Source organism: Orcinus orca, chromosome 6, assembly GCF_937001465.1.
Source record: "Orcinus orca chromosome 6, mOrcOrc1.1, whole genome shotgun sequence".
Lineage (NCBI taxonomy): Eukaryota > Metazoa > Chordata > Mammalia > Artiodactyla > Delphinidae > Orcinus > Orcinus orca.
In genome coordinates, this window is record NC_064564.1 from 29,116,636 (window position 1) to 29,137,407 (window position 20,772).

General features: G+C 37.1%; 1 protein-coding gene across 1 annotated transcript in view; it reads left to right on the top strand.

The window, feature by feature from the left end:
* MFSD14B (major facilitator superfamily domain containing 14B) overlaps nucleotides 1-19,678 on the top strand; it is an 81,633-nt gene extending 61,955 nt beyond the window's left edge. The window contains exons 5-12 of the mRNA XM_004276824.4: nucleotides 1,480-1,594; nucleotides 6,998-7,216; nucleotides 8,846-8,959; nucleotides 12,110-12,181; nucleotides 13,608-13,720; nucleotides 15,214-15,311; nucleotides 17,066-17,208; nucleotides 17,925-19,678. Of these exons, the coding sequence (XP_004276872.1) occupies nucleotides 1,480-1,594; nucleotides 6,998-7,216; nucleotides 8,846-8,959; nucleotides 12,110-12,181; nucleotides 13,608-13,720; nucleotides 15,214-15,311; nucleotides 17,066-17,208; nucleotides 17,925-18,176 (1,126 nt within the window). The 3' untranslated portion in view covers nucleotides 18,177-19,678. The remainder of the gene's footprint in view (nucleotides 1-1,479; nucleotides 1,595-6,997; nucleotides 7,217-8,845; nucleotides 8,960-12,109; nucleotides 12,182-13,607; nucleotides 13,721-15,213; nucleotides 15,312-17,065; nucleotides 17,209-17,924) is intronic.
* The last annotated feature ends 1,094 nt before the right edge of the window (nucleotides 19,679-20,772 follow it).

The following is a 20,772-nucleotide window of genomic DNA, read 5'->3' on the forward strand; positions in this document are numbered from 1 at the left end:
TTAATAAAAATGGGTTGGAATTTGCACCTGAGCAGTAACTTAGTTTTTCTGGAGTACAGAGGATGGTATTTTGGCCAAAATTCCTGTTGCTGAGATGCTATTCCTATGTGAAGAACATACTTTAGAATGGAGGGTTTTTGTGTTTCAGTTTTTTGGGTTTTTTTTTTAAATTCAATTAATAGTTTCGGAGGGGGGTGCTCATGTGAAAATACTCTCATTTGATAGAAATTTTAGGTCAACATTTGTCATGTTCCAAATGTGTTGGCTATCTATAATGAATCATTTTATTTCCTACCAGATAAATTTTTATAAAATACTTTTTGGTATTGAGTCTTTCTGTCCAAGAACAAGTCATGCTTTTCTGATGAATTAGGGTTTTTTTTTAATGTCCTCTCAATACCTTAAAATTATTTTCTTCAGATCTTTAAATGATTTTACCTCTTCTCTTCCAGTTTTTGTTGGTTTTTTTTTTGTTTTTGTTTTTTTGCGGTATGCGGGCCTCTCACTGCTTTGGCCCCTCCCACCGTGGAGCACAGGCCCTGGACGCGCAGCCCCAGCGGCCACAGCTCATGGGCCCAGCTGCTCCACAGCATGTGGGATCCTCCCGGACCGGGGCACGAACCCGTGTCCCCTGCATCGGCAGGCAGACTCTCAACCACTGCGCCACCAGGGAAGCCCTCTTCCAGTTTTCATGCTGCTGCTTCTGCTACTTGTGTAGACTAATGAATAATGTTAAATAAAAGTAATGATTATGGACCTATCTAGGACCTATCTACCTCATATATATGAAGGAAATACAATGTTTCATCATTGAGTATTAAAATGCCTTTTGGGTTTAAAAATACTTGTTCCTATTTTATTTAGAGATTTTCTTTTTTAAAATCAAGGTTGAATGTCAAATTTTATTTGATGCCTTTTGCATCAGTTGAGATCATTTGAATTTTCTTCTTAGATCTACCAGCATGATGAAGCATATTAATAGATTTCTAATATTGAAACATCCTTACCTCCTAGGATTAAACCCTACTTTTCTGTGAGATTCTGTTTGCTAATATTTTAACTAGATTTTTTAAGCATCTATGCATATGATAGAAATTTTTTGTCTTAATTACATTAATTTTTAAAATGCTTCCTGCTTTTGTGTATATGTATTATTCTTAGCTAAAGCTAGGAAGTTTAGAAAGTTTTAATTTCTGTTCTGGCTACCTTTAAAAGTATAACTTTACTGCATACCCTTACTCTTTCATTTTTTTAAACTGCATTTACTGAAACCCCTTGAACAATGACAAAATTAGTATGTTTCTCCTTCCTCTCCATCTTGATTATAATTTTATTAGTTGTCCTCTATATCTTTAAATATACATGTATTTTTTAAATTTATTTGTTGGTTTATAGTCTTTACATGGTATCTTTGGCTTTGGTTATAAAAGTGTGTATACACTACCTCTCTCATGGGTGTTTAAAATAATCTTTTTATAGGTGGTATTTTGCAATGATTTCCATGTCTGGAGTCTTCTCAGTCACGTTCTCTGTGATATTTGCCTATGTAGCTGATGTTACTCAGGAGCATGAGCGAAGTACTGCTTATGGATGGGTAAGATAATAGATTGTTTTTTAATCAGAGAAATAATGAACATTCTACTAAAAATTCACTGGAAAGTGAGATTTTATTAAAATAGTGTTAAATATTGACTTATGTAAAAGAAAATCCAAAGCAATTGAAATGAAAAAGGAGACTTATGAGAAGTTAAAAATAGCAAGATAGAAATTCCTAGTAATTTATTTTCTGGTTTTAGTGTTGTAAGATTGGCAGGATGTGTTGAGTTGTCAGTTGCAAAGTTTTTCTAAAGTTGGTTTGATTTGTTTCTTGTTAGCTAATCTCTTGAGGAAACATAACAGTAAACAAGTGCTACGATCATAGGTCTCTGTGTACCTAATAAGAATTGGAGAGGTGATAAAACCTCAGCCATGTTAATCCATTGTTACTGTATTGCTAGTTGTGTGACTCGGGCACTTATTTGGGACATGGTACTACAGAAAAAGGACTACATTCATTCAGCAAATAATTGCTGAGTGTAAAACAAAAGTTATAGGAGAACTTTTTTGGGTAATTGACAATCATTTCTAATTTTCTTAGGCAAGGTAATGGCACTGTGGTTACATAGGGGAAGAAAGACCTGTAGAAGATGGCAGGCTGAAGCCATTTAGGTCAGAGTGTCACAACTCTGAAAATTACTTAAGTGGTTCAAGGGGAAAAGATGACAGGCGAGCATTTGTGGGTATGTGTTCAGTGTGTGAACCTCTTGGGGTAATTGGGTGTGGACAGGAAAAATTTTCCCTTCTTCCGTTTTAGGTTCTTTGGCCAGCATAATAATTAAATTGACGTAAGACAGATTAACAGGAGAAAAACAAATTTAATTTCATTTGTATGGGAGTCCCACAAAGATGTGAGATACTCAAGGAAAGTCAGGCAATTGAGGCTTATATACCATCCTGAGCTAAGGAGAAAGAGGGTAGGGGTCTGGGGCTTCAAAGGGAAGGAAGACAATTCACAGGAAGATGAGAGCAAATATCTGGTAAACAAATGTTTGCCATTCCATGCAGATAAGTCTGATATAAAAAGTTATCTTTACTATTTGCTCTCTTCCTGGCATAGGCCTCCTGTCTAAATTCTTTTAGGCTGTTAAGGGAAAGGTAAAAAGCTTTTCCTGAGTCTCCTGGGTCTTAATTGCCTTCAGCTAAAAACAATCTACATGCCAAAGTGGCACATTTTGGGGTGGCTTATTCTGCTCCCCTTCAGTGTGCAGTGTGCACTTCTCTCCACTTTCCTGTGTTTGAAACGTTTATAGTAAGAAGATGGAAGAAGAAAGATGATCTGGCTGGGTTGTTGAATGTTTGGAGGGGGATTGAATGCCAGAAACTCAGGTTACTTCTCTCCTGAGTCTTACTTTTTCTTTTAAATCCCACTTCCTAGAAGACAGTAAGTAGTCATTCAGTGTTGACTGAATGAATAATTGTATGGAACAATGATGGACATATAAGTCAGTCACTGCTGTTCCACAGAACACAACAGCAATTTTTACTTTGTTGACTTTAGACATCAGTAGTTTAAAAACTTCTCCTTCGACCCCACTTACCCTGTAGCTATTACTTGCTCTCTCCTTTCCTTCTTCCCTCCTTCCCTGAACGTTTCTCATGTCATGTCCTAAAACAGGGGCATCTCCAGAGTGCTGCGGAGGAGGATAGAGGGAGAAGCAGATAGGAAGGCTTCAAAGAAGGCAGGGTGTTCAAGGTGGGCTCTCAGGGTCGGTCAGCAGATTTGAGGGGTGCCAGAAGCCTCATTTATCACACTTGTGCAGCTTTTCTCAACATCACAGAAAACACTCATTTCCCTCCAATTTTGTTCGATTTTTGTTCCTTGCTTCCACCAGAAAAACCCCTCATGAAGCTGTTGTGCTAAGCAGTCGTACTTAGGAAAGATTTCAGAGAGAGAGAGAGTTCTGGAACCAAAGTGATCATGACTTAGTTCCCCTGTCTCCAGCTCAGTTCTTCATCTGTAAAATGGCAATTATAATAATGGCTGTTCGTAGGTATGTTGAGAGAAGTTAGTGAGAGGAGCGCCCTACTGAAGTGTGCCCTCAGCCAGCATGTAAGGCTTCCTGGACTTGGTCACAGGACCCAGGATTTGGCCAGTGGCTAACCTTTACATTTACCTCTACATGTCAGATGTTGAGATGACAAACCTGAAAAAAGTAAAAGAAAAAAAGCTTGCAGGCTACCTTACAGATATAGGAGGATTTATTGCCAGTTAATTATAGGATTGTCAATCAAGTCTAGCTGAAATTCTAAGAAGCATTTTGAGATCTGTTAAAGAATATATATGTATATATTCCTTACTGAAACTCCTCCAGTAAACAAAGAAAAGTGGTAATTTCTTTCAATGGCTGCAATAATGAATTTAAGTTAATGCTCATTGAGAGACTGTTGTGGTGAAGTCATCCTTTAGATTTATTCACTCGTGTCGTATTGAGTGTTAAAGAGGGATTTTAGATAAATACACAAACTAAGCAAGTAGGCTGCTTTAAGTTTTAAGAAAGATGCAACATTTTACATAGAATTTCATGGGGCCATAGATTCTCAGAAACTCATTCAACAAATATTTATTGAGCAATGTAACTAATCAAATAAAACAATTAGGAAACCACTGCTGCTCCCTGTCCCCTTCTGATATTTGAAATTTGGTGACTAACCTTTTTATTTTCATTTCCATATTCCACATGATTAAATTGGCTCTCAGAGTATTCATTATTAAATATTTTAATAACAGATTTTTCCCACTAAATTCCTATTGTTTCTCACTATTACTACATGTATATAATAATTATGTTTTACTTTTTGCATACTTGAAGAAATTAAACTGATCTTTAAGTGTTATACCTGCTTCAGTGGACGGCTAAGGGAATGGAGGGAGGAAGATTAGGGTATTATAGGTGGGCATTAGTAGACAGAGAGATGGGAGGAGGAAATCCTGAGCACTGTAGGACCTAAACAAATTGGGCTGTGTTAGGAGGAGGGGATAGGCCTGCCCCTCTGTGTCTGAGAGAATTTGCCTTGCGGTACCATCTAAGTCAAGTTATGAAGCTTTCAAGTCTTCAGATACATAGACTTGTAAATAATAATGCTCATGTCTTTTTCGTGGTTTGCAAGACTTAAAGATTCTCATTAAGATTTCTGCCTTTGGTAATTTCTCCATGGCAGTGTACAAATGTTTGAATTATGGAAATACCAGAAAATAGAGCACTTCTCCCTTAGAGCAGTGTTGCAGGATACATCACATGGATGGGAAAGATGAATTTAAAAGTTTACCGTGGTTTGGAGTGCATCATTTATTGATAATGAGCATTAATCTCATAATCAATCATTATTTATCCCTCTTGTTTATATCTGAAGTAGTTACTGTATCCCCTTCAAATTTGTGGGGGAGCTTAGTAAAGAAGGCAGTCATTTTCTATTCAAAACTGATGTATCGTGTATTCTTATATATTAAATTATTGTTATATAGATAATAATTTAATTCCATTGTTCTTTTTTTTTTGCGGTATGTGGGCCTCTCACTGTTGTGGTCTCTCCCGTTGCGGAGCACAGGCTCCGGACGCGCAGGCTCAATGGCCATGGCTCATGGGCCCAGCCGCTCTGCGGCATGTGGGATCCTCCCGGACCGGGGCACAAACCCATGTCCCCTGCATCGGCAGGTGGACTCTCAACCACTGCACCACAAGGGAAGCCCAATTCCATTGTTCTTAATGACCAAATCTTGAGTTATTGAACAGTCTTTATCTTAGAAAATGTCCAATTGGCTAGAATAGAATTATGATAGTAGAATTAGAAATGTCTTTGACAAATAACGAAATAAATGATTGAGTGTTTTCTTCTGTATACTCCATGATCTTTAGATTCTTTACACTTGGAATGCTGTGGAATTATAGAAGCAGTTTTAGCTGAAATTTAGGTCTAAGTCTGTGCATTTTAGTGAGAAAGATTAATTTGAGAAATTGGAAAATGGCTTCCAGTTCTTGCTCATCTATGTGAACTTAAGACATATATTGTTTCTTTATTTGTACATTGAGTTGTAGAATATCTTCTCAATTTACATACAGTAATTTGATAAGGATTAAGTAGTGGAAAACTGTTATGAATAAATGAATGAATGACCCATTTTGTGCAGGTATGATGTTGTTAGTATTAGCACCTGAGGACCCTGCAGCAGTGCTTCCGTAGCACGTGAGGATGCTGCAGGAGTGCTCCCATAGCTGTTTGCATGTCATTGCAATTTATAATATAAAGTTACATGATTGCCTTGATCTTCTTAAATAAAATGAAAAACCCTGAAGGGCAGGAGCTCTGTCTTCTTATTTATCTGGCACATAGTAGATGCTCAATAAATATTGAACCAGGGAATTCCTGTTCCCCAAATTAGAATTCTCTATACTCCCTTTTTTTCTCCAGAAATTTTTTTACTTTTGGCTTTTATAATATTTTTAGTATAATACTAATTTCCAATACGTTGTATTATCACATTCAGTTGGGGGGTGATGGATGAAGAAAAAATGTTATTGGCTACCCAGGAGTCATAATTTCAATCATAGATAATGATTTCTGTAGTTTCTGTTAAAATCCATTAGAAGTTTAAATAACCAACTTATTATAAATGTGCTTTTGACACTCAGTCTGGTTATAATTTGGAGACTGCCCATTTAAGCTTCTGAACATTCAGATTACATTTCAGAATAAAGGGAGCTTTCTACGTGCTTGTAGGAAAGCAGTGTGAAGAAGCTTCACATGGATTCAAGTTGCAAGGGTGATCAGTTGAGTCAGTGGTCTCTGGTATTAGGGGGAGGTCGGGGATGACAGCATGACAAAAGTCCCTAGCCTGGGGATTTCTCCATTTAAAAAGCTTTGACATCTCCCTCAACAAATCTTTTCGGATTTTTTGTTGTTGTTATAGCTTTTTCTAAGATTACCAGAGATTTTCCCCCTCTCAGTGCTAATGAAATGGTGAAACAGTACATGTTTTTGGAAGATGAAATCAAGCCTAGTCTCTGAGTAATTTGTAGATTTTATCATCAACCCTGCAGAAATTTTTTTCATACCTTTCTCTCTACATCCCCATTCCCCAAATAAAGAAGATTAAAACATGTATATTTTATTTATGGGGAAGGTTTTACAATTTTTATTTCTAACAAATCATTATTTTGTATTCTTGTAGCTTTCTAGAATAACTCCAATTAGTTAATAGCTTATGAACAAGTCCTTAAAACAAAATTACTTTCATTCTTTTTCATTCTTAAAAGTTGTGTGCAGCACAATCCTTTTGTCTTTTTAAAGCCAGGGATGGATGACTTTAGGTATGTACCTGTGGGAACCTGGATGAGAACAGGAGTATAGCTGTGCACCTGCAGCAGATGGGACCCTGGGTGAGAGTGTGCTTTTTCCATAGGTCTCAGCCACATTTGCAGCCAGTCTGGTCAGCAGCCCAGCCATTGGAGCATACCTGTCCGCCAGTTATGGAGACAGCCTTGTTGTGCTGGTGGCCACAGTGGTGGCTCTTCTGGACATCTGCTTCATCTTATTGGCTGTTCCAGAATCTTTGCCAGAGAAAATGAGACCTCTTTCCTGGGGAGCTCAGATTTCTTGGAAACAAGCAGACCCTTTTGCGGTAAATAAAAACATGAAAACATTTACTTTCCTAAATATCTTTCTAAGCCATGCAAATAAAAGAACATTCCTGCAGCCTCAAGCATCCTAGCAGTTGTTGATCTATTTTTTTTTTTCCAGTAAAAATAGAAAAAATGTATTTGCAAGTAAGGGAATGAGGTAGACTGTATACCAAGGAATATATAGAATTGCTACTTCTTAAGTCAAACGTGGTTATCCTGTGGGAAGAGACAAGAAATGTCCAGTTTATCCCTGATGAAGACTTGGGAAGGAAGGTTTTTTCTTTTTGCATAGTTGTTTTCATCCTTCTTTTAACAAAATAAATGAAAGTGGCCATTTGAAGAGGTTGTTTCGATTCACTTAAATTCAAAAAGGTTAAATACATTTGGACCGACTAAAGTAGTTATTATCTAAGTTGTTAACATACACCCACGTTGAACAGAGGCTTTGAACTTGTCTTTTGCAGATTGAGTAGAGTCTTTGTTTTCTCTTTTGTCATGGGGGAATCCCATTAACAACTAGAAAAAGTACTGAGAAGAAGAATCTTCTCTCCCCACCTTCTCTGGTTTGAAATTGTTCTTGAAGAAAATATGTGCGGAAAAATATAACCAGAGATTTGATATTTGCATTTTTCCCTTAAGTTTACCTTTTAGGAAAAATACATATAAAAAAACTAACTCATGAGAAATTCTTTTCTAAAAAGCTCCCTCATTATATGACCTGGGGACCCTGCTCATTCTGTTTGTGCTGTAATGTCAGATATCAAGAAGTAGGTGTGGAGAAAAGGAAACCAGGAGTGGAGCCAGTCAGACCTCCCACCTTGTCAAGCTACACAGAGAAATTCCTCTGTGAAGTGGAACTATTGTGGCTTACTTTTCAGGGCTGTTACGAGGATTGCAGTGAATGTATATAAATTAACCAGTCTAGTGTCTGGTATATAGCAGGGTCCCAATAGACATTAGCTACTTTTGCTTTTAATTATGTGAAGGTTACAGTTATGATCACCTAGAATGCACTGCAGAATTCTACACTCTGTAGACAACTTTTGGTGCACCTTTTGGTCTACTCAAACATCCTGTGTAGAGAGGAGTATAGGATTTTGGACAAGGTTGTAACATTCAAAAAGTTGTTACTGGTCAGAGAATCTTGTCGTCACTGACCCCATGGCTGGAGCATACTTTTTTGTCTACCAATTTTAAAGGCAAATTTAATGCTAACATTTAAAAAAATAGAGTCAGTTTATGTGTAATGAAAACACTGTACTGTTTATGGCTTTAAAGGAGTTGTATTATGAATGAAAGAGAGAGAGGAGATTTTCTTAAAAGGTTCTGGAGCAATGTTTTTTCAGGGTCTGTTCATAGGACGTTCAGGGTCTGTTTCAGGATGTGAACCAGTATTGTTAACAAAGAGAGAAAGCTGTAATATTTGAAACATACCTCTGAAATTAGGACTTGTAACCTCCTTAAAGAGATGGTGATAGATTTAATGTTAAGGCTCAATTCCTTTTATAATCCATTCATCTTTTGTTATCCACCTTAATAGATCAAAACAGTGCAGCCAATATCCCAGAATATCAGTGACATCAGTATCTATTTGCTTTTAATATGTTTCTGTTTCTGCTTATTCCTAGTCACTGAAGAAAGTTGGAAAAGATTCTACTGTCTTACTAATCTGCATCACCGTTTTTCTTTCATACCTTCCTGAGGCTGGACAGTATTCAAGTTTTTTCCTCTATCTCAGGCAGGTGAGTAGTGAGTGCCTAGTAGCTTTTGAACATGAGGAAAACCAGAGATTGGGATCTGGCTAGAGGTGTTTTGTGGGAAAACACTGTAGAGAAAAAAAATGTGTTAACTTGCTTCTAGTTATAAATGTAGGTGCTGACATATAATTAGTAGTCAGGAGACCTTTAGTGCAATAATTTTAAAAACACAATAAAATGTTTACTGTGGAAAAAATTTCTTTGAGAGTTATACAGAAAGAGAATTAGTAGAAACAGAATTTATTAAATCTTTAATAATACCCATTAAATTTCACAGAGAGGTAAAGTTTATTTCAGAAGTGCCCTGACCCCTGGGTCTGATCACAGCCAGCTTGCTTAGCCATCTGTAGTAGGCCATAGCTCAACACCACTGTAGACTTCAAGGTGGCTCACAAACAATAACCAAAATAATCTTTTCTCCCTTCTGATTTTTCTCTTTAAAAATTTACACTTTGGGGCTTCCCTGGTGGCGCAGTGGTTGAGAGTCCGCCTGCCGATGCAGGGGACACGGGTTCGTGCCCCAGTCCGGGAAGATCCCACATGCTGCGGAGCAGCTGGGCCCGTGAGCCATGGCTGCTGAGCCTGCGCGTCCTGAGCCTGTGCTCCGCAACGGGAGAGGCCACAACAGTGAGAGGCCCGCGTACCGCAAAAAAAAAAAAAAAAAAAAAAAAAAAAAATTTACACTTTGGGCTTCCCTGGTGGCGCACTGGTTGAGAGTCCGCCTGCCGATGCAGGGTACGCGGGTTCCTGCCCCGGTCTGGGAAGATCCCACATGCCGCGGAGCGGCTGGGCCCGTGAGCCATGGCCGCTGAGCCTGCGTGTTCGGAGCCTGTGCTCCGCAACGGGACAGGCCACAACAGTGAGAGGCCCGCGTACCGCACACAAAAAAATTACACTTTGTCCTCCCCAAAAGGCAATTGACTTACAGCAATTAAAAAAAAAAAGTTCCCTTTTCCAACTGTTGTTTTAGGTCTCTGGGATTGCTAAGACCTGAGTTGCCTTCCATTGCAATCCTGTCTTGGTCTTTTACTGATTTCACTAGAAGTCCTCCTGCTAATGGTTTACTTCACTTTGTCAGAGCAAGCCTCCTCCTAAGATAAATTCCTCTATTTTTAGAGATATTTTTAAATAAAATTTGTTAAATTCTCTGTTCTCATAGTTTTCCTGAGAGTATGAGACTATAATATTTTATATGGTGGCACGTTTAAGTAAAACTTTTTTCAAGCAGTTTTATTTTTGCTTTTGCTCATTATGGTGGGTGGATGCTGGAGATTCGGACGGAAGAGTGGTGAGATAGTGTGGTTAATGTAGAAAATTATATATGCATATATTAAATTTGCATTTAATATAGAAAATAATGTAGGAAAAATGGGAAAGTCCAAGGAAGAAAGTGAAAAAACATGTCTCCTTTTCAAAGTGTTCAACATAGAGTTCCCAGCAAATCTATTTCTAGGTATATAGCCAAGAGAATTGAAAACACATACCTATACAAAAACTCTTACACAAATTATTATTCATAGTAGCCAAAAAGTAGAAACAACCCATATGCCTATTAACTGATGAAATGGATCAACAAATGTGAAATATCTATACAATGGAATGTTATTATTTGGCAGTAAAAAGCAATGAAGCACTGATACACGCTACAACATGGGTGAACTTTGAAAACATTATAAGTGAAAGAAGCCAGACCATATATAGTATGATTCCATTTGTATGAAATGCTCAGAATAAATAAATCCATAGAGATAGAAAGTAGATTACTGGCTAGGTGGTAGAGTAGGCTGGGGGAATGGGAATCCTAATGGGGTACGATGTTTCTTTGAGGAGTGATGAGAGCTTTTAAAATTGATCATGGTGATAATTTCCCAACTCTGTGAATATAAAACTAAAACCATTGAATTGTACACTTGTAATGGGTGAATTGTATGGTATTTTAATTCTGTCTCAATAAAGCTGTTTTAAAAAGTATACTTACGGGGGGTGTGGGGAGAGATGGACTGGGAGTTTGGGGTTAGTAGATGCAAACTATTACATATAGAATGGATGGACAACAGGGTCCTACTGTATAGCACAAAAAACTATATATTCAGTGTCCTGGGATAAACCGTAATGGAAAAGAATATAAAAGAGAATGTATATTATGCATAACTGAGTCACTTTGCTGTACAGCAGAAACTGATGCATTTTAAATCAACAATACTTCAATTAAAAATATATATATATTTACAAATTAGACTGAGAAATAGATTCCAATTTTTAAAAATTGCATTTGATTAGAGAGTAATAGGATATTATTAATGTCAGCAGCACTGGTTTGGGAACCAGAGGTTCTAACTCTAACTCTTTTTATTAGCTAGTTGTGTAACTTGAAGCAACACGGTCATTTATGAAATGTGAAGATTGTATACAATAATTTTTAAAGCTTTTTTTGGAATTTTATAAAGTTTCAATAGATAGGGCAAATAAAAACTTGATATTTAAAACTTAAAAGTTTTAGTAGGCATTTCGGAGCTGCTGTTAAGATTAAGAGGCTTAGAAATCATTACCAGCTAACTTTGGCTGCCTATTAGAATTAGAATCACCATGGAAGCTTTTTAAAACATACCTGTGTCTGGGCCCAGAGAGTCTGATTTAATTGGTCTCAAGTGGATTCCAGCATCTCATTTCTCCTCTCTCCCTTCTTCTCTTCTCCCCTTCTCTGTTGCCCACATGATTTTAATGTGCAGCCAAAGTTGAGAGCCACTGACTTTGCCAGTGAGCATACTCTGTGTTGGCAGCATCAAAAATCGAATCATTTTCTTCATGTTCTCTCCAACGCTTGATAATGTTATGTTTGTCTCTTGGTGGGTTGCAGATGGGGATGGATATGAAAAAAATAGGTAGGCCTACAATAGAAAATATTATCTTAATATTTAATATTTGTTAAATTAAGTTGTGCCACTTATAATGATTTCTTATGACAGATTTAGATATAAATTATTGGTTAAATAGGTTCAACTTTGAGCACTGCCTAATTTGCCATTGTCAAGGTTTTATGAACTTTCCTCAACTATTTTATTTTATGGCTTTAATGGAACATAACATTCCTTATTTTTATAATATCTGTATTACAAAGTGTTTTCATTTCCACAGGTCATAGGTTTTGGATCTGTTAAAATTGCAGCATTCATAGCTATGGTAGGAATTCTTTCTATTGTGGCTCAGGTGAGTGTTATTTTACCCATCCTTTTTTTTTTTTTTTTAGTGTTTTTAATCTGAAGTAACTGTAGATTCATAGGAAGCTGCAAAGAAATATTCATGGAGATCTCCTGCATCACTACCTCAGTTCCCCTCCTCCTCTGCCATGGTAACATCTTGTGTCCTGTGGTACAATATCAAACCCAGTAAACTGACAATGGATACAGACCATAGAGTTATTCCATTTTTAATAGAATCTTAAGGTTATGATTTAGGAGGAATTTAACACAACTTTTCAATACTTTGTAGAGCATGTGTTGTTACCTCTAATGGATCAATTCAGCAAATAAAAATTTGCTTTTACAACGACCAGCCACAATCTAACTCCAGTATTGCAAAATTAACCAGAAAAATGTTTCAATGTTATTTTAATATTGAAAAGTAATGAAGGTGAAAAGCAGAAATGAAATTTTGTAACTATTACAATCCTTGCTATCCCCAGGACTGAAGAAATGGTGGTAAGTCAGTATGTTAGGATATATGTAATGAGTAAAGAGTATTTATTAAACGTTTCCCCATCTACTATAGGACCACAAAAGGCAGGGCATATGTGCTTTAAATTAATTCATTGATATGCTTAGGTGCATTCACTATATCATATGGGACTATTATGAGGCTATTTTCCTGGAACCGTTATATGCTGCTTTAAAGCATGGTAGGCCAGGTGGAGCATTCTTCTGTGATAACTCTTTCAAAGAGAAATGAGAAGCCTGCAAAACTGCTTTGCCCAAATATTAGAATTGACAAGGCTTATAGGAATGCATCAAACCAAGGGCCTTTTATTTTTTTTAACTGTATCAGCAAATGTAAATTATGTTAAACTTTCAAGTTGCTTATGGTTTTGGCTTGTTTTTTATATTAACTCTGGTTAGTCAGTTAGCCCAGATTCACCTTTTATCCTATGCCTTTTCAGGCTATATCACCTAAGTTTTTAGTAGAGTATATATTTGTTAAAATCACATTTGTATCAGTCCAACTTTGTGAAACTGTTAACCCCCACCAAAATCCCACATACTCTGTAAATGTTCATCAGGGGTTTGCTATTCACTGGTAGTTAAATTATTGGCATTTCTCCAAAGAGACAGAGGCATTTTCTTCTCAATCACAGTAACTGTTGAACAGCTGTGATGACCTTTTGGGAAGTGATAAGCACCAGATAAACAGGTTTCTGGGGAGGAGGCCGAAGGCCCTGAGCCCAGGTTAGTCTGGGAAGGCCCCGAAGTTTCACCCCTTTTGAGCTACATCAGTACTGCATGGCCTCCAAGGTCTTAGGTCAGGTGGTCTGCTATTTTGAGATTCTTGGTCACCATTAATGGGCTTCCCCACAGAACTTGCATCAGATCTTGTGCTTGTATTCATATGATTACTCAGGATTATCCCCTTTGCTTTGCAGACGGTCTTTCTTACCATCTTGATGAGGTCATTGGGGAATAAGAACACCGTTCTCCTTGGTTTGGGTTTTCAGATGTTCCAGTTAGCCTGGTACGGTTTTGGATCTCAGGCATGGTAAGCCTCTCCCATAGATTCTTATGAACTAATAGACAGATGTATCTTTTAGAGGAGCTCGAATTAGTTGAGTGTGATGTGAAGGAAGCAGGAGTTATTTTACTGGCATAGTGTATTCAACATTTCAAAAACTGTTTAGACTTAATTTGGGAAAGGGTAGAGCTGGTAATTTAGGATTATTTGGATAGATTGCCTTCACCTCAGCAGGCTTTCAGTGAGTTGTTACTTCCTCCGACCCTCCAAAAAAAAGTTTTATGCCTAATTTTTAAACACATTTGTCAGTTTTTGGAGACAACACATTATAGGCAAAAACAAAACAAGAAGACAAGGAAAAATGACTGATTATGGTGGGATTTATTACTATCATTAGCTGAGTGACTTTGGACAGTGACATAACCTTTATAATACAAAGCATATGAGTTAGATGAACACTGAGATCTCCTCCAGAATCTTGTATATCCTGATCAGTTATTACTCCTAATGTATTAGATTCCCATTAAGAGGAAGGAAGGTCAAATTAAGCCCTGTGGAATAAGAAGAAATAAAAAGAATTTTGAGTGCTATTTTGTTGTGTGGCAAGTTTCCCTATATGCCTGGCTACCAAATACTAGAGTCCATATCTCCGTTTTAGATATTTGAATTGGTCCCCATTTTGCAGTCATAAATGGATGACACAATTTAGAAGAACTCGAAATGCTTTAGGTGGTCAGTGGTTGATTCTTTTTGTTCTTGGAAATCTTAATTTCATCCCATGAACTTCGGTTCAGTAGCTGATTCAGTCAAACTCATGCTACCTTAGAAAGATTCTGTCAACTTAAGGGTTTTTCCTTTTAAGTAAGGACGTGCATGTCATCCCCAAGAGAGTCTGGCCAAGCAGGTTTTAAGCCCAGTTGGGGCCTCACTTTGCTCACACTCAACGCCTAATACTGACACACATGTAGGTCCCTTTCATTGAGAAAAAAACAAAGGTCTAAAGGAAGCACACTTGGAAGTCTGCAGGATGTCATCCTGAACTTCAGGTCTCTGAAGTGTTATGTGCCACCAACTTTTTCTGTAGGTGACACACAACACTTTATTGAGGGGTAGAAAACTGAGCAGCTCAAAGACAGTATGGAGGTGAGCCTTTGAGAAGTACAAAGAAAAAAGTGGAAAATTGGTAGTGAAAATGTGGTATTTATAGGAACAAGAAACCCTTCTGCATTTCATTGAGCTTGCATCTAAATACGGTAATAGGGAAACTAGGAAGAAGAACAGATTCGACAGAGGTAAAATAAAGAAATGAAACTTTCCCAGCCCGTGAAGTGATCAGTATAAACAGATGCATAACCTTCTAGGTTAAAAAAAAAAATCCATTTTTAAAGAGGAAAAAAATAAATGCAACTTAACACAAGAAAACAGAAAGCATTTAGTGCTTTTGCCATTGATTGTACTCTGAACAGCAAGCTCATTGGGGCTGGCCTGCTCCCTGACCGCAGCCTGTCCTGTCATTGCAGGATGATGTGGGCAGCAGGGACCGTGGCCGCCATGTCCAGCATCACATTTCCAGCAGTCAGTGCCCTCGTCTCTCGGAATGCAGAGTCAGATCAGCAAGGTGAGGTCACTGTTTTCCTCCTTCAACGGAGACGTACCTGCCATAAGCATGAGCAACTCTGAATCTCTCTTCACATCAACAAAGCAGGAGGTTACAGCCATGTGGTCCCTGCTCAACAATCATACCTATTTACTTTGGCAAATAGGAAAATTCTGTTTTCCTTCCTACTTTGATCTTTGATCATATTTTTGAAATCTGGACTCAGCAGGTCAGAATACTAAGATAGTTATCCATTTTCTCTTTTCAGTTTTGACTCCTCTTTTATTTGTCACTGTTAGAATTTACTAGACTTTAATCATATTTTAACAGACTAGTTAGTAAAACAATGAGTTCTTTATTTAATCACTGAAATTTCTTTAATTTGGAATCACTCAAAAGTCCATTACTCAATTTAGGAAATGATTCTTTGAGTGGACAAAGAAAAATAAATCTGAGTAGTTCTTGATAATTGGATGCAGAGTGAGAGACAAAATTAAGATGACTGTGTAGAGTAGCACTCTGTCTAGACTCTTCATCCTTCTTGTGCCTCTGGCTTCCCTATCAAGCAGTTCCTACTGCCAAAATTAGTCCTTTTCTTTCACCATCACTTAATGGCTTACCTGACTGTAGTCAGGAAGTAGTGAATTTTAGAAGAAAAAAATTTTAATGCCTTAGAGATATTTCTAAAGTTTCAATTAAAAACTAGATTGGAAAAGCTAGTTTATTCATTGGAACTATTTTTCCGCATCAGAAATTAGCCATCTTATTCATATCTACTTTTTTTTAATGTTTTTTTTTTTTTTAACAGTAGGTCCTTGTTGGTTATCTATTTTAAACATAGCAGTATCATTTGGAGACCACAAATTCTGTGTGTTACCCTGGTTATGTTAACTTAGCTGACTGCATCCTTGGGGAGGTGTTGTGCTTAAAGTAAAGGCATGAGCTATCTGTGAAGGATGGGCATTGCCTTGGCATCTAAGAGACACTATCCTATCTCTCAGGGCATGAATTTTCTTTGGCTTTTTTTATGCTTACATGTATTAATACAGATGTTTCTAAATGTCAGCATATAAACTTATTAGAACACACTGTATTAGGGTGAATTATATTTGACCATTTTTGATTTACAGAAATATTCATCTCATGATTCAAGCTAATTTTTGACCTGCCACATTAGATACCAGAGATATCTAGAAATTAGCACTTGGATTTTTCAGTAGAGGTGTACAGGGAGATGGACCTGGAATATGGAGGTCACTGTGAGGAACAGAATCTGTCTGAAGGTGCTGGGAGCACACAGCATCAGGACCTCTGTGGACTCACACATGGGCAGGGATACAAGAGGCAAAGGGCAGATTTTTATTGTAAAAGTGCCATTAAGTGAGTAGAAAAGGAAAATCTCAAGCCACAGAAAAGTGTAAATTGCCTATAAATGGAGAATATTAAAACTTTTTTATTATTCCCTGATTATAGGAAGATCTGCTGTTAGGGAATTCAGCCTCAAAAGGATTTTAGAAACATCACTGTCATTTCATACCCTATAGATCTTAGGACATTGAGTGAGGACAACATTAAAAGGACATAGAAAACCAAGGAAACATTTGTGCAATGAATGAAAATATGATGGGTAAAGTCCCTAAAATATCCTTTCCACAGCCCAGACTACTCAGTCCAGCAGAAGCAGTATTTCATATTAGTAAGAAAGTACTGTTAAGTCTCCAGTCTTGAGATGCTTATCTGAGAAGACTGGCTCCCTTCTCTTTTTTCTGACTTAGGAGTTGCCCAAGGTATCATAACTGGAATAAGAGGACTGTGTAATGGCCTGGGGCCAGCCCTGTATGGCTTCATATTCTACATGTTCCACGTGGAACTGACTGAGTTGGAACTGGAATTGAATTCTAACAATGCTGCCCTGCAGGTAATTTGGTAATAAGTCTAGGTTTACAATAGCAGTTGTGTCTGATTATAGCAAAATCTTCTGACCTTAAATTTGGAAAGTGTTCTTATTTTTATAATACTATTGTATTTGACAGTAGTAAGTGCTATGTTCATTGCTTCCTGGGACTAGGGAGGGATCATTTCAGTGATTTAATATCTTATATAAAAGATTTGTCTTAACTTTGTTCAGATTCTGTTTTCACCTATATAATTACTCTGATCAGAATGCTGTCCTCTGGTGAAGCTCAGGCCAAATAAAAGATGAAATGACCTAAAATTCCAGCTAGAATTTGAGCTAGAGTGCTTTTTCTACTATTTATTTTCTATTACTTCCCTCCTTCCAAGCTATATTTAATATAGATTTCTATACAAAATTGGAATTACTGTTCATGTACATAGTTAATGATCTCAGGTCACAGGGCAGGATTAGAGATAAATAACTGTTGTTTACATGTTTGGTTAAGCTGTTGGAAAGTTTGGTTAAGCTGTTGGAAAGTGGTGCACAAAGCAGTGATTAGTTGCCCTCCATCATATTCCAGACACCAGGCTCTGTTAGAATTTGCTATGACACTTAATGAACATTTGCTTATGAGAAAATAACTCACTTCTCAGTGGTGTGCTTTTTTGGGGTCGTCCAGGACTAATTTTGATTGGAAAGACTAACCAGATTCTTCATTTGTTTCCCACACCCATCAGGGAGCTGTCATCCCAGGCCCACCGTTTTTATTTGGGGCATGTATAGTTCTTATGTCTTTTCTGGTTGCCTTATTCATCCCTGAATACAGTAAAGGCAGTGGAATTAAAAAACATAACAACAGCATCAGCGGCAGCCTGACCAACACAATAGAACGAGGCAGTGATGAAGACATTGAGCCACTACTGCAGGACAGCAGCATCTGGGAGCTCTCTTCCTTCGAGGAGCCTGGGAATCAGTGCACTGAACTATAAACTGCAGAAACTAGAATTCTGTAGACTCCATCTCTGAGAGCCATGGAGGAGCCACACCACACTGGAGACTTCATGGTGCTGGAGGGGAAACTAGTGGCATGCTTCAGGGCTGAGTTTGAGAAGTAACCACCTCCATCCCTCGTCTCCCGCCCCTTCCTCCTCCTGTTCCTTTTCTACCATTCTCTTTCTTTCTGTTTATATGTTAGAACAAGTTAAGGTTTGAAATACTTTTCTGCAAATAATATGCAACTCTCAAAGTTATCTGGAGTCCACACTTTGAAACTCAGAAAAAGTCATCTCTGGTAGAAAGGATGACTTTCCTTTAATAACTCCAGAGTAAGAGTGACCATGTCCTTTTCAGTAGAAGGTGCAGGATTATAGTACAACTGCCTTCTCTGGCAAAATTTGAGATAAAGAATCCCATATTTTCTTCCCTCCTGTTTCTCTGAACTGTGCCCGTTTAGCCCATAGGTGTTTATGAGTGGCTGCTCAGTATCGGGGATCTATTGCCTTTGTTCAAAGGTCAAGCAAATAACTAGTCTTACTCTCCTTTCCTTATCTCTACTTCCTATTCTTGGCTAGAATGAAATTCAGCATATACACATCTGGACAGTAATAATATTGATTAGTGATAACCTTTACCAGATGAAGGAAATTTTTTAAATAAATTTAAATCATGAAGAACTAGCAATTCAGATTCCTGGGCCTAATGTTTTGGTTAGATCCAAGGTGATTTTACAGAAGAAAAACATACATCAGCCATTCTGGCAACATAGAAATTGGAGGGTGCTTGTAAGAAAGTTTTCAACAATGTAAACATTCCTAGGTGAGAATGAGAGTTAGTAACTGGATACCAGTGGAGTTTATATCCAAGTTTAGACTCATGTAATGCATTCTTACTATATTTGCTCCCACCTACATCTCCTGTGTCTTACTTTTCAGTGTTTTTCATTCATCACACCCCTGCCTTAACTGCTCTATGTAGGCATTTGTTTTCAGTCAGTCTTTATTTTCATCTATGTATCTGCCACTTGAATCCCATGGGAATATGCACAGTAAATTCCTTTCTAAAATATGATGGTTTAAGAAGCTCAGTTTCAAAATAAGTGTCTTGCTAATTTTTCGAGATGTTTTATGGACAAAGAAAACTTTAGATTATATGTGTTTTCCTGCACCAGTAGGTGGACCATTAACTAGGGCCCATCTTTAACACAGCACTCCTTTGAAAGTTTTATAGGTATGAAATATATGTAGATATTCATAAGGAGTTTTAATTTTTTTTGATGGGGTGCTATGTAAATCTTGTATTTATAAATGTAATGAAGGTATTGACAGAAAAAAATATATACAACTTTTATAAAGGATTGTGTACTGACTGAATACATTTAAAAGAAAATATATTTTGAAACCTGTTCTGCTGCGAACAAAGATAACATATCTTTTTACTATGCTGTTGGTTTTTAAGTTAAGCTTCCTAATGCATAATAAATTTGCAATGGATACTTTTATGTCTTTTGTGTTTCTTTACAGCGAACAGTACCATTGATCTTTGCGTTCTCCTTTGGGTGACTTTCAACTGAAATAAGTTTTTAGTCCTTAAGCTAATGAAGAAGATGTGTGTATTTTCAAAATAAGTTTCATTTCAAAATCTCCCTTCAAAAAGTTGTGATCTTCAAAAAGAGATCACAACTTTTTTTTTTTTTTTAAAAAGCAGGGATACAAACATACTTGTACACCCATATTTATTAGCAGCATCATTCACAGCAACCAAAAGGTGGAAGCAACCCAAGTGTCCATTGTTGGATGAATGGATAAAGAAAATATGGTATATATTATACATAAATGGAATATTATTTGGCCTTTAAAAGGAACGAAATTCTGACATACACTACAATGTGGATGAACCTTGAAGATATTATGCTAAGTGAAATAAGGCAGTCACAAGATGACAAATACTATATGGTTCAATTTATATGAAATATCTAGTCAAATTCATACAGAAAGTAGAATAGTGGTTGCAGGACTAAGGGGAAAGGGAAGTGAGAAGTTATTATTTAATGGGTAGAGTTTCAGTTTTGCAGGTAAAGTTCTGGAGATGGATGGTGAGGATGGTTGCACAACAATGTAAATGTACTTAATGCCACTGAACTACTTAAAAATGGTTTAAATGATCCATTTTATGTTAGGTATATTTTGCCACAATTTTTAAAAGATGCTCTCATGGAGTCTTTGTTCTTTACCACTGCTTATCAAAATTGTAGTTTCGTTTCTTTTTTTTAATTGTAGTTTCTTTACCCAGTATAACAAATGTCATTTTTTAAAATTAGGTAGATTTTTAAAATTGAGATAAAATTAACCATTTTAACCATTCCAAAGTGTACAATTCAGTGGTTTTTAGTTTATTCACAAGGTTGTACAGCTATTAGCACTATCTAATTCCAGAACATTTCCATCATCCCAAAAGAGAAACCCCATACCCATTAGCAATCACTACCAATTCCCCCTATCCCCATCCCCTGGAAACCAGTAATATACTTTATGTCTATAGATTTGCCTATTTTGGACATTTCATATAAATGGAATCATACAGTATGTG